The sequence below is a fragment of the Molossus molossus genome, unplaced genomic scaffold (assembly GCF_014108415.1).
Source record: "Molossus molossus isolate mMolMol1 unplaced genomic scaffold, mMolMol1.p scaffold_m16_p_21, whole genome shotgun sequence".
In the NCBI taxonomy this organism is placed as follows: domain Eukaryota; kingdom Metazoa; phylum Chordata; class Mammalia; order Chiroptera; family Molossidae; genus Molossus; species Molossus molossus.
The window spans coordinates 35436140-35452295 of record NW_023425357.1 but is presented as its reverse complement, the minus strand read 5'-3'; the positions used below and the strand labels follow the sequence as shown (position 1 = coordinate 35452295).

The window sequence follows — 16156 nt, the reverse complement described above, 5'->3', positions numbered from 1 at the left end:
ACTACATTTATCATCAAATCTTGGCTTTGGGAACATTGCACAGGTCTTACGAAGTCATGTCTACTGAGAGTGGTTATTGCCCCACTCATTCTCCATACAAAATTACCATGGCCCTGGTTAGTCTGGCTCAGCAGTTAGAGCATCGGCCCACGGACCAGAGAGTCCCAGGTTCAGTTCCCGCTAAGGGCACGTACCTCAGTTGCGGTTTGTCCCCAGCACCAGTTGGGGTCATGCAGGTGGCAATCAGTCGATGTGTCTCTCACATAGATGTTTCTCTCTCTTCTTCCCTCTCTCCCTCCTGCTCTATCTGAAGATAAATGCAAAAATGTCCTCTGGTGAGGATTAAAAAAAAATTACCATGAAATGTCCACTCCTTTAGGGGAGTTAGTTTTCTTCTCAATTTGAAGTTTATATTTCACAACTCATTTTGGAGCAGTCATTTTAAACATCTTCCTCCAACTCAGGCATACTTCGGAAGTCCATTGTTTTCTGTTGGAGCCAAGTCAATGCCAAGTAAGACATGCCCAGCTCAAAGCCAAAGTGTTTGTGTCCTGGTTTTCTAAATCAGATGTAGCAGGAAAGTTTTAGTCATTCACCTCCATCCAGTGGATGTTTGTAAATGTCTTGCTATCCATTTTGTCAATGAACAGGCAGCCCTGCAAGTGGTCCATCTCGTGCTGGATGATGCGAGCTGCCCACCCATTGGCCTGCCACACCACCTGCTCTCCTCTGGGGTCCAGCCCTGCAAAGGAAGTTACAGTCTGGGTGAGGACATGCTGAACTGCATCATTCTCAACCTCCTTACCCTTTTCCTGCCCCTGGATGTTCCTATTTACAAGAGGCAACATCAGAAGGGAACTCAGTACCTCATTCTCCCTAGAAAAGATACCCCTAACTCTGCCTATTACCAAGTAGTCAACCTGGTTCCCAACCCTAACACTTAGATTGCTGGGCTTACTATCGGGATGAGATCAAAAATGATCTTCCTGATAAGGTGCTTCTCTTCTGAACACTCCTTCTGCTTCTGAAGTACTGATGTTTGCTTTCAATTCCTCACAAAAGTATTTCAGCTTGGTGCGATATAAAATAAGGGATAGTCATTGACTTTCTGATTCTCACGGACCAAGTGGCCTGCTCAGGAGGGACAATCATGCCAACCCCAGCAAAGAACCACATTCCACAAAACATCCTGAAATGGCTTGTCACCCTCACCCTGGGCTGGGTAAAGCAGGTCCCACTTCTCCCACTCCACCATGACAGATCTCATTGGGGGGAAGTGTGTGACAGAGTGAGGAGGGCACAGAGAGACCAGAGGACCGGCAGTGAGGAAACAGCGTAACCAGGTCACCCTAACCAACCACACTCCACACTTCCCACCCATTTCCCCTAAATTGAGCTGGCTGTGCTCTCACAGGGGCTCAAAACCCATCCGTCAGTCCCAAGCCCCGTCCATTCCCAGGTCCTGTCCTTTGTCATGCCGGGAGGTTCCGCTGATCAGCCATCAACGCGTCTACACTTGAAGTGGAGCTTTACAGAAACTTGCGTGGCATCCAAAGCTGCCGACTCTACAGGCAGAAGATACAAAAGCGCTAACCCACCGCCCCAGGGCTCCTGCCATCCCGCACCTGAGATCTGCACCGCCTGGAAGCGGGGCACGCAGGCCAGGAAGCCTGCGACGCTCTCGCAACCCTCGGGAAAAGTGACCAGGCGGCTGTCCAGCACCCGCAGGCTGGGGTTCACGAACACGCGCAGGGGGAAGGGCTCCATCTGGCGGGCCTCGCGCAGGCGCGGCGCGCACGCGCGGAAGAGCGCCTCGGGGAATTCCACGGCCAACACCTGCAGCGGCACTCCGAGCTGCGGCGCGCTCAGGCCCACGCAACGCCGGCGCCGCATCACCTGCACCAGCCGCTGCACCAGCCGCTGCAGTTCGGGCCCCGCCAGCTGCCCCGGCTCTACTGGGGCCGCAACGGCCCGCAGCGCCGGGTCCCCGACTTGGCACACGCGGCGATACGGGGGCTCGGGCGCTCCCTGCACCAGACGCCGCAGGTAGCGCCAGTAGGAACGCCGGCGCGCCGGTCCCTCGAGGTCGTCGCGGGCGGGCGTGGAGCTGCAGGCCCGGGCGCTGCCGGCTGCCACCCCCTCTCCCCACAGCAGGGCCGGCCCCACGAGGCGGCGCGCCCTTGCCAGCAGCGACTCGGCCCCCAGTCGACCCATAGTGCGCTCCTGTAGCGCCCGCCGGGATCCGTTCTTCTCTGGGCCCCGTGGCCAAGCGCTCCCGCCGCAAGGGACGCCGGGAAGCGTAGTTCCCTCCCACCTTCCCGCCCACAGACCGTTGTCCGCTTCTCGGTGACGGTAATCAGCTTTATTAAGTTATTTCATTTCTTACGGTACAAGAGGGACCAGGAGGTCCCCTCTTTAATTTTTTCATGCGTGCCTTCGCAGCCTCTCCCCTGGGGCTGTCCCACCGGGTGCTGCGGCAAGCCCTCAGGCCCAGGCCCTGGGTGCTGCGCCTGGTTCTGGGAGCAGGGAGCCTCTATTAAGTGCTCGCACTGGGCATATGGGCCTGCAATGGCTCCGCTGATTCAACCTGCTCTTGCCTCTCCTCAGGGAAAGCCGGAGTGACGGGCTCAAGGCTTGGCTCCTCGGGCAGGAGTTCTGGTGCTGGAGCTGTGAACTCTGGCAGTGGGTCCTTTTCATCTAGCCAGAAGACCATCTCTTTCTTCGGCAGGATAAAGTCGAGAGGCTCCTGGACGATGCTGATGTTCACATGCCCAAGGTTTCCGTACTTGGAGAGCTGAGTGGGTGGAATGCCTGACCCACAAGTAGGCAAAGTGAAATGGAAAAAACGTTTAATAAATGTAAATACTGATGTGTCAAAGGAAAGTCACAATTACCATTATTTCAACATAGTAAGTCCTCTCTATGATACAGGACATGAAGCTATACTGTAAAGTGAACGTAATCTGGAACAGCACAGTGCAGGGCAGATGGAGTGAGTCAAGAGCACCTCCGCAGGCACTGGCTTTCAAACTGTTTCATGCCCAAGAGAAAAGCTGGGGAGAAAGTGGTGAACAGCCAGGTTGCTGGTGTGATTACTGGCCCACTGCCCTTTGGGAAGTTTTGCCTCTCTCATGCCCCACACCTAACCCCAGAGGCAGAGAAATTGGGTACAGGGAAGTGGAGGCAAATTGGAAAATCATACAATAGGTGGTTCTTTTGTGATTAGCTTCTACTTAGCAAGATCTACACATGTTGTATGATTCCATTTATATGAAATGTCCAGAAAAGGCAAATCTACTGCATCAGAAAGTAGATTAGTAATTGCCAGGGGCTACGAATGAGATTGGGGAAGGACTGCATTGGGCATGAGGGATCTTTTTAGGGTGATGGAAATGTTCTAAAATTGAATGGTGGTAATGGTTGTACACCTCTGTTTTTTTTTTGTTGTTTTTTTTTTATCCTCACCCGAGGACATTTTTCTATTTTTTGTACAGATAGAGTGGGAGGGAGGGAGAGGAAGAGAGAGAGAGAGAGAAACATCGACGTGAAAGGGACACATCGAGTGGCTGCCACCCGCACGACCAACCAGGGCCGGGGACAAACTGCAACCGAGGTACGCGCCCTTAGCGGGAACTGAACCCGGGTCTCTCTGGACCGCAGGCCGACGCTCTAACCGCTGAGCCAAACAGGCCAGGGCACACCTCTGTACATTTACTAAAACACACTGAATTTTACAAATGGGTGAATTAATTTGTGAATAATATCAATAAAATAGTTTTAAAAATCTTTCCTCCTGGGGGAGGGGTGAATGGGGGGAACATCTGCAACAAAAATTAATTAAAAAATAGAAAAATAAATAAAATAAATAAATAGTTCTGGTCAAGATGGCGGCATAGGTAAATTCAGTATCATGTCCTCCCACAACCACATCAAAGTTACAACTAAACTACAGAGCAACCATCATTCAAAGCTGTGGGAAATCAAACTGAATGGAAGTCCTACAACTACGGAATTAAAGCAGCAGCTGGTTCGAGACTGGTGGGAGGGGCGGAGGCAGACGGGCTGGTTCCACACCCATGTGTGGCAGATAAAAATCAGGATACCTTGGCTGGGAAGGTCCTCCCTGAGGACTGAGGGGTCCCCGTCCCACACCAGGCACCCCACTCAGGGTTCCAGGAAGATAAGTGCCCATAACCTCTGGCTGGAAAAACGAGCAGGAACTGAGGCTCAGGGAAGCTGAAGCAGCTGGAGCCCCAGGCAGCTCCTTAAAGGGCTCACACACGGACTTATCGGACTCACTCCCTCTAAGCTTGGAGGGGAGGCAGCTCGAGGGGCGCCAGAGACATACAGGGAAGAACTGAGCTGTTTGGCATTGGAGCGAGGGCTGGAGAGGGGGCTTTCTCCTGGACAGACATGCTGTCAGAGGCCTTTGCTCCTTTGGTGAGCCCTTCCCTGGGGAGGCAGACAGCCGCCATATCTGGGACTCCAGCAACCTGGCTCACACTGGTTGCCTTGCCCTGGTGACTCCCTGAGGCCCTGCCCCACCCCACCCAACTTTCAGGCCCACCCAAGCTGTTGCCAGTTGCTTCACCATAGGATTAGCCTGTCTTGGATCCTGCTTCAGGTTTTCCTAAATTCTTTCAATCAAGCAGCATCTGGTCTCAGCGAGCCCCATACCTCTCCTTAAGTAATACATAGAAACAAACACAGGGAGGCAGCCAAAATGAGGAGATAAAGAAACAGGTCCCAAATAAAAGAACGGAAAAAATCTCCAGGAAAAGAACTAAGCGAAATGGAGATAAGCAACCTAACAGATGCTGAGTTCAAAACACTGCTTATAAGGATGCTCAATGAACTTAGTGAGGGCCTCAAGAGCATGAAAAAGGACCAGCCAGAAATGAAGGAGGCACTAACTGAAATAAAGAATAATTTACACAGATTCAATAGTAGAGTAGGTAAAGCCAAGAAGCAAACCATCGATTTGGAATATAAGGAAGCAAAAAACATCCAATCAGAACAGCAAAAAAAAAAAAAAAAAAAAAAGAATCCAAAGAAATGAGGATAGTGTGAGGAGCCTCTGAGACAACTTCAAGTGTGCCAACATTCGCATCTTGGGGGTGCCAGAAGGAGAAGAGAGAGAACAAGAAATCGAAAACCTGTTTGAAACATTAATGGCAGAAAACTTTCCTACCTTGGTGAAGGAAACAGATATACCAGTCCAGGAAGCACAGAGAGTCCCAAACAAGATGAACCCCAAGAGGCCCACACTAAGACACATCGTCATCAAAATGCAAAAGGTTCAAGACAAAGAGAGAATCTTAAAAGCAGCAAGAGAAAAGCAGTTAGTTCCCTACAAGGGAGTTCCCATAAGGCTGTAAGCTGATTTCTCAAAAGAAACTTTGCAGGCCAGAAGGGAGTGGCAAGAAATATTCAGAGTGATGAAAAGCAAGAACCTACAACCAAGATTACTCTATCCTGCAAAACTGTCATTTGGAATTGACGGTCATATAAAGAGTTTCCCAGACAAGAAAAAGCTAAAGGAGTTCATCACCACCAAACCGTTATTATATAAAATGATGAAGGGTCTTCTTGAAGAAAAGGATAAAATACATGAACAAACAAAATGGCAATGAATACATATCTATCGACAATGGAATCTACAAACAAAATGAACAAGCAGAACAGAAACATTCTCATAGATACAGAGAACATTTTGTTGGTTGCCAGATGGGAGGGGTGTTGGAGGAATGGGTGAAAAAGGTGAAGGGATTAAGAGGTACAAATTGGTGGCTAGACTGACAAACCTCAAAGGGAAGGGGGTTGAGGGGTGGGAAGAAATAAACCAAAGAACTTATATGCATAACCAATGGACACAGACAACAGTGTGATAAAAGGCAGGAGGGGGGCGGGAGTGGGGAGGAGGGGGTCAATGAGGGAAAAATGAGAAACATCTGTAATACATTCAACAATAAAGATTAAAAAAAAAAAAAAAGCAAGCCCTGGCCGGTTTGGCTCAGTGGTTACAGTGTCCACCTGTGGTCCAGAGAGATCCGGGTTCAGTTCCCGGTAAGGGCATGTACCTTGGTTGCGGTTTGTCCCCGGCCCTGGTTGGTCGTGCGGGTGGCAGCGATGTGTCCCTTTCACGTCGATGTTTCTCAATCTCTCTCTCTCTCTCTCTCTCTCTCTCTCTCCCTCCCTCTCTCTCTCCCTCCCTCCCTCCCTCCCTCCCTCTCTCTCCCTCCCACTCTGTCTAAACAAAAAATGGAAAAATGTCCTCGGGTGAGGATAAAAAAAAATAATAATAATTTAAAAAAGAAGGGAAAAAATATATATATATAAAATATTTCCTTCTTTCTCTTACCTAATGTCTGTGCTATCTGAGCCGGTGGAAAAAGGACTTGGAGACAGCGATTTAAATAAGGAACGAGGTCCTCCAGGAAGACAGTGCAGAACTGGATGAAGAGTTCTCGCTCCCCATTGGTGAAGGCCGCATCTTCAGCACGATGGAAGGCCAGGATTACTTTGGTCACCTAAGAGACAAAGGCACCATGAATCACTACAATAGTCTATCATACTATGATAGTAATGCACAAAAGTAAGCACAGATGTGCAGCCCCTCAAGTGTTCATGAATAAAGTCATTACAAACAGTATGTTATATTACTATCTTGTTTGAATTCAGAACTGTGATCACGCTCCACAATTCTGTCACTCCACTGATGTATTTCTGACCCATTACTGGCGCTTTTTCCAGTGGAAGAGAATACATGGTTCTTGCCTCCCATGGGACACCGTCCAGAATTATGTTGGATCCAGGAAAATGAAACAAAAACTATAAAAGGTTTTTACTGAGTAAGGCCTTGAGGTTCCAGGAAGTTAGACCACTGAAAAATTGTAAAGGAAGAAGGAGACAGAGCTGGAAAAGAAGTTCCAAAATATAAAGAAAAGAGCAGCCGCCCTGGCCGGTTTGGCTCAGCGGTTAGAGCGTCAGCCTGTGGTCCAAGGAGACCCGGGTTTGGTTCCCGCTAAGGGCACGTACCTTGGCTGCAGTTTGTCCCCGGCCCTGGTTGGGTCGTGTGGGTGGCGGCCACTCGATGTGTCCCTTTCACATCGATGTTTCTCTCTCTCCCTCTCTCTCCTTCCCGCTCTATCTGAGTAAAAAATGGAAAAATGTCCTCAGATGAGGATAAAAAAAAAAAAAAAAAGAACAGAGCAGCCTAGCTGACATTACAGACAGGTGTCAAGCTGACGGTTAATAACAGACTCTGGAACTAACCGTCCTGGTTCAAGTCTTAGCCATGCCTCTTACTGTGACTTCCAACTGATTACTTAAGTCTTCCATGCCCTCTGTGCCTCAGTTTCTTTGTCTATAAATATGGTTAACAACAGGACCTACCTCATAGAGTTTTAAGGATTAAGTCTTTAATATTTGTAAAGTATGATAAAGGCTACTTGGCATATATATAATTATTAGCTGATCACTATTACTTGAATTTCATTGACTCTAAAAAGCTTCAATGCTCATGCTTTCTTGCTCTTACATGAGCATATCAATAGATTTTATACAATCAAGTCACAACTGCCACTTGTCTGATTGCAATTATATGGTGTCATCAACTATAAAAAACATCCCAATATCTAAAGGTTTAAATGTATAAAAAGTTCATGCCCTGACCAGTGTGACTCAGTTGGCTGGAGCGTCATCCTGTACACCAAAAGGTGGCAGGTTTGATCCCTAGTAAGGGCACATATCCAGGTTTCAGGTTCAATCCTTGGTCGTGGCACGTACAGGAGGCAACTGATTGATGTTTCTCTTTCACATCAATGTTCCTCTCTCTCCCCCTTCCTCTCCAAAAAAAAAACAACCAAAAAAACAAAAACAAAAACGTGTACCATACTAAGACATTAGCAGTAGTAATAGCATTACTTGTGTTAGGGAGATAAATGGTGATGGAAGGAGTCTTTACTTGGGGTGGAGAACACACAATACAGTGTTCAGATGATGTGTTAAAAAAAAAATATAGCCCTGGCCGGTTTGGCTCAGCGGTTAGAGTGTCGGCCTGCAGTCCGGAGAGACCCGGGTTCGGTTCCCGCTAAGGGCATGTACTTCGGTTGCAGTTTGTCCCCGGCCCTGGTTGGTCATGCGGGTGGCAGCCACTCGATGTGTCCTTTCACGTCGATGTTTCTGTCTCTCTCTCCCTTCCTCTCTCTCCCTCCCACTCTATCTGTACAAAAAAAATGGAAAAATATCCTCGGGTGAGGATTAAAAAAAAAAAAAAAAATATATATATATATATATGGCAAAGGTGAAAGATTTTGTAATTGTAATTAAAGTCCTTAATCAAGTGACTTTGAATTAATCAAAAGGGAGATTATCCTGAGTGGGCCTGACTTAGTCAGATGAACCTTTTTTTCTTTATTGATTTGAGAGAGAGGAAGGGAGAGGGAGAGGGAGCTAGAAACATCAATTGGCCGCCTCCTGCATGCTCCAACTGGGGATTGGGCCCACAACCTGGGAATCGAACCAGCGACCTCTTGGTGCAACACTGGCCGGGTGCAAATGAGCCTCTTAAAAGAGTGTTGAGGACCTCCCTAAAAGAGATTCGTGCGGGAGAGATACTATTCCATTGGCCTTGAATAAAAAAGCCACAGTATGAACTGCCTATGGAGTGGGGTGGCCTCAAGGAGCTGAGGGCCTCAATCCCATAACTGTAAGGAACAGAAATCTGCCAATGTGAATGAGCTTGAAAGGGGACCCCAAGCTCCAGATGAGACCACAGCCTGGCCAACACATTCATTGCAACTTTGTGAGATCCTGAGCAAAGGATCCGGTTATGCTGTGCCTGGACTCCTGATCCACAGAAACTGGGAGATGATAAATGTCTGTGGGAGTTTGCTATGCGATAGAAAACTAATACATTACAGAATCATTACTATAGGTGAGCCACTTCATGAGCTGTTTTAGGTTCCATGAAGAACAACTAACCGGTTAAGAACTGCTTAGCCATTAACAAACCTCCAAAACCACACTAAACCTCTAAGTAAGCAATCACCATTGTCATATGGAATGGTTTATCACCAAAGTCTGGCCTGTAACCAAAGAAAGTTCTAACAGAGAGCCAACAATATGTGCTCACCTTAGCAAGGGTGTCCTCCAGGGCCCTAGTCACATCCTGTGCCAGGGCAATGGGACAGCAAAGGCGCAGATCATTGAAGGCAACGAGAATATTGTTAAGGAAGCAGGCAAGGGGTGGGAAGTCTAAGAGCACCATGGGTGGCTGCAGGGTCCCTGGCTGAGTGACTGGCACAGCAGCAGGCAGGTTACTACTGCCTAGGATGGCTGGAGCCAAGATGAGGGTGTAGGAGTTCATTTCATCTTGGAACTTCTCCACTGCTTCCTGAATTGCTTTCTGGAAAGTGCTGATAGCTACCTGCTGGAAAACAGGAGCCAACTGGCCCCGGAAATCAGCCCCCACCCTACTGAAGGACAGCCCAAAGTACATGCACTGGCCCAGCAGGGAGTCCAGGCGGCCGCCTATCCCTCGGTGAAGGTCAGTTTCCAGGACCTGCAGGAACTGTGAGACTTTCTGCAATACCCAGCCATGGAAGATAGCACTCTCATTCACAGTGTGCTCACTCATGGCAGGGGAGAGCAACGGGTCCTCGTCTGAGAAGATGGCACGGTACTGAGTGATGATATCAAATAGATGGACACGGCAGGCCTCAATGGTTTTCGTGATGTGGAAATAGGGATCATCATTGGGGATGGCAGTCAGGATGGAACGGAGCCAGGCATCTCGGGCCTGAAGAAACTTCACCCTCAACTCAGCCTCAGTGAAGATGTCCATGCGCCTCAGGAAGCCAATGACACGGAGGCAGGCAGGGAGCTGGATGTTGGTCCTCAGTTGCTGGATCAACTGGCTCAGCATCAGCTGCATAGATTGGCGTACTTCATTCACAATGCCCTGACAATACAGAGGGTGAGTCATACCGTGCTTGTGAACACACTCCCTGGAACTCATTCCACTAACCCTGATTATTACAGACCAACATTTCCACTGCTTTCTTGACATACAAAGTACATTGCCTAAAGCTGACATGTACAGGTTCACTATAGCCTATAGGCCCTGCCTGCTTCTCTTACCTCACCAGCTTGCTCATGTTTCCCCTTGCTCACTGCACTCCAGTCCCACTGGCGGTCTTTGTATCTGTTAACACTCCAACTTCCCTTCTCGGCCTGCTGTACTTGTTCTTTCCACTTTCTGGTTTGCTCTCTCTCCTTACATCTATGTGTGGCTGGGTCCTTCCCATCATCTAGGTCTCAGCTTAAATGTTCTCTCTCCCAAGAGCCTTTCCTGACCACTCTCCCTAGAGTAACTCACCCTGGCCTCCTATCCCATTCCCTGGTTTGTTTTCTCTAGGCACTATCTGAAAGGATCACATTGTTTATTTGCCAGCTATCAGCTTAATTCATGAGAGCCAGGGCCTTATTTGCTTTGTCCACATTGTATACCCAGCACCTAGTTTAGTGCCTGGCACACAGATTTATATCTCTCAGTTGAATAAATAAATGAATATGTTTTTTATGTTCAACCTGCCTGGCCAGAACTGATGTGAAACATGCAAAGAGTTTCCCTATTGTTTCTGCCTAATGCTTCAGTGAGGACCACAAAATTACTGACAGAAAGAACATGAGTTTGAGTTCTCTCTGGGGAAGTTGGCTACCTGGATGACAGGGATGGAGGAGTATTTCCTTTCCAGTCGGCGTACGTAGGCTGCAAGCTCCAGGGCCTCCTCATAATAGCTGTTCCGGACACAGGTATCCATGAGCTGAGGAATCTCTAGGATTTCCAGGACTTCTGTGTGCCGGTTTAGAGTCAGGGTGTTCATCCGGCGGTTGGAGCTGATCTCCTCAGCCTCTTTTACAAAGTTCCTAGTACAATTAGGAGAAATGTTGATTGTTCACTGCTGTACACCCAAATCTTCACTGTAATTACCCAGCGTTTATTGTGAACTGGGCACTGAGCTGGATGGTTTATCTGATTTAATTTTCACACCAAATTATAAGGTAGGTACCCTTGACAAAATTTTAATCTCAGAGAGGTTAAGCAACTTGTCCAAGATCACACAACTAATAAATGATAAAAAGGTCTGAACCCAGATCTGCCACTTAACTAGCTGTGGCAAGGTACTTAGACTTTCATAACTGTTTCCTCATTGGTAAAATAATAGGATCCACCTCGTAAGGATGTAAGGATTAAATGAGATATGTGCAAAGTATTTACCACAGTATTTACTGACTCACAGTAAATGTTCCTTTGATAATAGCTATACTTATTATTTTCATAATAATAAACTAAATAGCCTAGAGACTACAGCCTTATCCCCAAGTTCCCTCAGCCTCTTAATCTATTCCTATGCTATTGTTCAACCTTAGTTCCCACCAGTTTCCAATTCTTCTGCATAAAAGCAGAGATCACTTTGTGAAGTCCCCTATCTATGCTGCGGTGGGTGGAAGGTACAAAAGCTATTGTGTGCCCTGGCCGGTTTGGCTCAGCGGTTAGAGCGTTGGCCTGCGGTCCGGAGAGACCCGGGTTCGGTTCCCGCTAAGGGCATGTACCTCGGTTGCAGTTTGTCCCCGGCCCTGGTTGGTCGTGCGGGTGGCAGCCACTCGATGTTTCACATCGATGTTTCTCTCTCTCTCTCCCTCCTGCTCTATCTGAACAAAGAATGAAAAAGTGTCCTCGGGTGAGGATAAAAAAAAAAAAAAAAAAAAGCTATTGTGAAATATCCTAAGACTCAAAAGAATATTTAAAACTTTTATCATGAAAGGCTGAAAGCCAGAATTAGCGATAATGGATTGAGGATCTAGGGAAGCAGAATATGACTCAAAAAGGAAATCCTGTTGGAAGGATTTCCTTGTGAGCTTCTTATCAATGAAAAGTTTTGGAGAAGACTTCTGGTCTGAGCTGTTGCATGTGTTGTGTCTGTATGTGTTTATGTATATTTACATAAGTATGCATATATATTACGCTGCCAATTATTTATAGTTAAGTATGTAAGACCCAATTCTTAGTGCTTTGCATAGATGCGCACACGCACACAGCCCTCTGCGGGACGGACGTGCTGCTGGGTTCCAACTCTGACTTGGAAACTTAGGAGCTGTGCCCTTGGACAGTCACTAACCTCTCCGTGTCTCAACTTCCTTACACATAAAATGGGATAAACAACACCTACCTCGAAGACTTGTGAAGTTTAAATGGATTAATGAAGTGCTCAGAGGAAAGCCTGGCACATAGCGCTACGTAAGTGTTAGCTATCTCTATCACGGTAAATGTTACTTATTACAGTTGTTTAAAAGCCCCTTTAGCACCGGGCCCACCGCACCTGCAGCTCTGCTGGAAGCTGGGCAAACGGTCGAGCAGGCGGCCGAGCGACGCCTCCACGTCGCCAAACAGGCGGTGGATGCGCTCGGTGCACTCGGCGCCGCGGATGAAGGTCTTGTAGTTGGCGAAGGCCAAGTCGCGCGTTTGCTGCAGCAGCTGGGCCCGCTCCTCCGCCAGACGCTCGGGCTCGCGCCGCAGCCGCTCCAGCCCGGAGCCGCTCAACTCCCGGAGGTAGCGACCTACGTCGGGCCGTTCCCGCCACTGAGCCTCCGGGAAGCGATCCCGGAACAGCGATGCCAGGAGCCCTTCATCCTCCACCTCCCCGAGAGCCGCTGCGGTGGCCGTGGCGGAGGCCGAAGTGAAGGATGCAGCGGCCGTGGAGGATGCCGAAGTGGAGGAAGGAATTGCCGCCATCGTCGCCATCTTCCCGGCAGCAGCGTCGCTTCCCGAACCAGCCCAGAGAGGGCGCTGACTCCGAATCTAGGACCGGAGGCAACAGTGGTACACTTCCTGTCTCTATGGTTTCTTGTTCGGCGGCTTTCTTTACCTATAGCCCTTGAAGCCAAGGGGCGCTGGCGTGCGGAACCAATGGAAAGCGGTGGGGAGTTGGACTTTGGCGTTACCAGGAAGAGGCTGGAGACTGACTTCCGCTTCCGGCGGCTGAGGCACGAGGATCTGGTGTTGCGACAGCGGGAGAATGCGGCCTTTGACTGAAGAAGAGACCCGTGTCATGTTTGAGAAGATAGCAAGATAGTAAGAGCGCGCGGGGCAGAAGAGGGAGCGTGTGTGGTGGGGAGGGGCAGGGGTGCAGCGGGGCCGGGACCAGTCCGTTCGGACGCGGCCTCCAGTCCAACGTTTGCCTACAGCATTGGGGAGAATCTTCAGCTGCTGGTCGACAGGCCCGACGGCACCTACTGTTTCAGGCTGCACAACGACCGGGTGTACTACGTGAGGTGAGGAGGGACCGGGTGGGCAGCATGGACCCGGGTGGGGGCCTGGGTCCCACCAGCGCCCTTATATGACACCTTTTTCTTCCTTACTTTTTAAGTGAAAAGATCTTGAAGTTGGCTGCCAACATCTCTAGTGACAAACTGGTGTCTCTGGGGACCTGCTTCGGAAAATTCACCAAGACTCACAAATTCCGGTTGCACATCACAGCTCTGGATTACCTTGCGCCCTATGCCAAGGTTTGTGGGGTGGGTTCCAGTCGGCCCCTGGGGATGGAGGAAGTCCGGGATGAGGGCCACCTCAGAACGCAGATAATTGGGCAGCTTCTCGGCCACGGAGTTCCTGATAGTGCTTGCAGTCAGTGCTAGTAGGTGGAGATGCTTTGGGTTTGGTTAGGGCTCTGGGGCAGGAGTGCTATGTGACTAATAGTTGTAATTATCTCCGCAAGGTAGAAAAGCCTCTGCAAACCCAGCTGAAGATGGAGAAGCAAATAGGTGGCTGTGATTAGGAGCACAGTGGGTCCAGAAAAGAAGCTGTTTAACTGTGCATGGGAGAAGTTGCTTGTAGAGCGGAGGAAGTAAAGAACCAAAGAACCTGGCAGTTCTGTTCAGGGGATGAACAGTTTGAGGGAAACATACATCGTTCAAGAAATTAATCACAGATGCAGCAGCTAGCTTATCCGCAGGGATATAACTATTAGCATTTCTATTTCTTGGATTTAATTCTATTTTATAGTACAAAGTGTGGATAAAGTCTGGAGCAGAGCAGTCCTTCTTGTATGGGAACCATGTATTAAAATCTGGACTGGGTCGAATCACTGAAAATACTTCTCAATACCAGGGAGTGGTGGTATATTCCATGGCAGACATCCCTTTGGTGAGTACAGATGGTAACTGTTACAAAAATTAAGGATCTTCTTATTCAAGAAGGATGTATTTTTATTTATTTATTTATTTACTTACTTACTTATTAGTCACCTGAGGACATTTTTGCATTTTTTTGTTCAGATAGAGTAGGGGAGAGAGAGAGAAATATCGACGTGAAAGAGACACATTGAGTGGCTGCCACCTGCACGACCGAACCAGGGCCAGGGACAAACCGCAATCAAGGTACATACCCTTAGTGGGAACCGACCCTGGGTCTCTTGGGACCGCAGGCCAACGCTCTAACCGCTGAGCCAAACCGGCCAGGGCAAGAAGGATGTATTTTTAGTCTGTGGGCTTGAAAGATTAAATTTTTACTTTCTCAGAGAACTGTATTTTCTTCATCTTTGTTATTTCCAGCCTTCATTGCGTGCTTATTGAATGACTTGAGTGAATCAGTGTGTCTTCTTTTGAATCCCAGGGTTTTGGGGTGGCAGCAAAGTCTACACAAGACTGCAGGAAAGTAGACCCCATGGCGATTGTGGTATTTCATCAAGCAGACATTGGGGAATATGTACGACATGAAGAGACATTGACTTAAAACGGAATCTTCGCAAGAACTTATGGCTGTGTGAAAGGGCCTAGCTTTGTTTCCAGTGTCTGTGTAGGCTCCACCAACATGTTGAATTTTGTTTACACTGTGACCTCTCCAGGGACTTCTTAGTTTAATATTCTTTCTATTATGGACAAATGCAGGCTGGATCTTATTAAGCAGAAATGGGTCAAAAATGGAGTTTCAGATGTTTGTGTTTGTTACAAAACAGAATATTGTGTCTTATATTTTAATCAGAGGGCTTATTTTTAGTGAAAGGTTCTAAGTCATTGGAATTGAGAACAAGAATAGCTTATAATTGTTATTTGTGATAACACTGTTTTCTAAACCCATGATGAGAACGCAACAGGTTTTCTGACTTATTATTACTATAAAAGATAGGTATTGCTGTATCGGAATAGTATGCTATGTCTGGGATTTTACAAATGAAATTTGGATAAAATACTGAGAGAGCAATTTATTCTGCTTATTTTCCTCATGGTTGGTGCTCTGTGGTGTGAAGGAACACTTGAATTCTAAACCTAGTTCCAATACCTACCAGCTCTATGATACTTTAGATGAATTATTAAGCTTTAATGAGCTTGATTTTCTTCTTTGTCAAAAAACAGCTTTAACCATCTACTGAAAAATGGTTTTTAGAATTAGAAATGATTGTAAAGTACCTAGCACAGTGCCTGGCAAGTGACAGGTGTTAAATAAATGGTAAGAATTATTTTTATGTTGCATATACTCGGTGTTTCTGCTACTAGAGTATGATCTAATGAGTATAATTGGATTATATTGTTTTGGTTTTTCCAAGCTGCTTTCTCAATCTTTTTTCTGAATGGTGTGATCTCAGGTTGAATGTTACTTTTATCACCTTTGTTTCCTAAAACATTTTTCCTATGAACCTTTTACTTACCTTACTAGACAGACAAAAAGCATTAATCAGAGACCCTGAAATAGTTTATCTCCTTAATTCTTCCCCATGCTTCCCAAAATTATTTTTAGAATTATTAAAATATTTTTCAAATGAGAAACATTTCACCGAGAAATATTTTTAAAACTACCTGTATTGTAAAACAATTTCTCTAATGAATATACTGTTTATTTTACATTTCAGTGGTTACATCTCTAAAAATAAAACATTTTTTAACTACAAAAAACATTCTACCAACTCCTCTGTTTTTGTAAGCAACATATAAAACCCATATAAAAACTGAGTTTTACGGTGTATCTCACTGGCTGAGCATAGACCCATGCACCAAGAGGTCGCCGGTTCAACTCCAGGTCAGGGCACATGCCCAGGTTATGGGCCCAGTCCCCAGTGGGGGGCATGCAGGCGGCGGCCAATCGATGGTCTCTCTC

At 47.3% G+C, this 16156-nt stretch overlaps 2 protein-coding genes across 5 annotated transcripts; one reads left to right on the top strand and one right to left on the bottom strand.

Annotated features, from left to right (window-relative positions):
* Window positions 1-321: 321 nt before the first annotated feature.
* COG8 (component of oligomeric golgi complex 8) lies at window positions 322-12807 on the bottom strand. Of its 4 annotated transcripts, XM_036274778.1 has the most exons (6): window positions 12387-12807; window positions 10725-10932; window positions 9137-9964; window positions 6362-6530; window positions 2635-2811; window positions 322-742 (listed from the first exon to the last, which is right to left on the bottom strand). In XM_036274778.1, the coding sequence occupies exons 1-6, from the start codon at window positions 12797-12799 to the stop codon at window positions 585-587; spliced, it is 1953 nt and encodes a 650-aa protein (XP_036130671.1). In that variant the 5' UTR covers window positions 12800-12807; the 3' UTR covers window positions 322-584. The 4 variants fall into 4 exon arrangements, with proteins under 4 accessions (XP_036130671.1, XP_036130670.1, XP_036130672.1 ...); XM_036274779.1 differs by lacking the exon at window positions 322-742 and having other exon boundaries at window positions 2356-2865; XM_036274776.1 differs by lacking the exon at window positions 322-742 and having other exon boundaries at window positions 2356-2811.
* A 152-nt stretch (window positions 12808-12959) lies between these two features.
* NIP7 (nucleolar pre-rRNA processing protein NIP7) lies at window positions 12960-16097 on the top strand. The gene is made up of 5 exons (XM_036274775.1): window positions 12960-13138; window positions 13252-13338; window positions 13434-13572; window positions 14069-14209; window positions 14678-16097. The coding sequence occupies exons 1-5, from the start codon at window positions 13083-13085 to the stop codon at window positions 14795-14797; spliced, it is 543 nt and encodes a 180-aa protein (XP_036130668.1). The 5' UTR covers window positions 12960-13082; the 3' UTR covers window positions 14798-16097.
* Window positions 16098-16156: the final 59 nt, after the last annotated feature.

What these genes read in the sequence shown, in the direction of transcription:
- COG8 (XM_036274778.1), bottom strand. Translation starts at nt 12,799, where the DNA reads ATGGCGGCAATTCCTTCCTCCACTTCGGCATCCTCCACGGCCGCTGCA. An exon ending in TCAGATAGCACAGACATTAG is followed by an intron (nt 2,812 to 6,361) that starts GTAAGAGAAAGA and finishes CTTGTGGGTCAG; the next exon opens with GCATTCCACCCACTCAGCTC. An exon ending in ACTCCTGCCCGAGGAGCCAA is followed by an intron (nt 743 to 2,634) that starts GCCTTGAGCCCG and finishes CTTCCTTTGCAG; the next exon opens with GGCTGGACCCCAGAGGAGAG.
- NIP7 (XM_036274775.1), top strand. Translation starts at nt 13,083, where the DNA reads ATGCGGCCTTTGACTGAAGAAGAGACCCGTGTCATGTTTGAGAAGATA. An exon ending in TTTGAGAAGATAGCAAGATA is followed by an intron (nt 13,139 to 13,251) that starts GTAAGAGCGCGC and finishes GTTTGCCTACAG; the next exon opens with CATTGGGGAGAATCTTCAGC. An exon ending in CCATGGCAGACATCCCTTTG is followed by an intron (nt 14,210 to 14,677) that starts GTGAGTACAGAT and finishes TTTGAATCCCAG; the next exon opens with GGTTTTGGGGTGGCAGCAAA.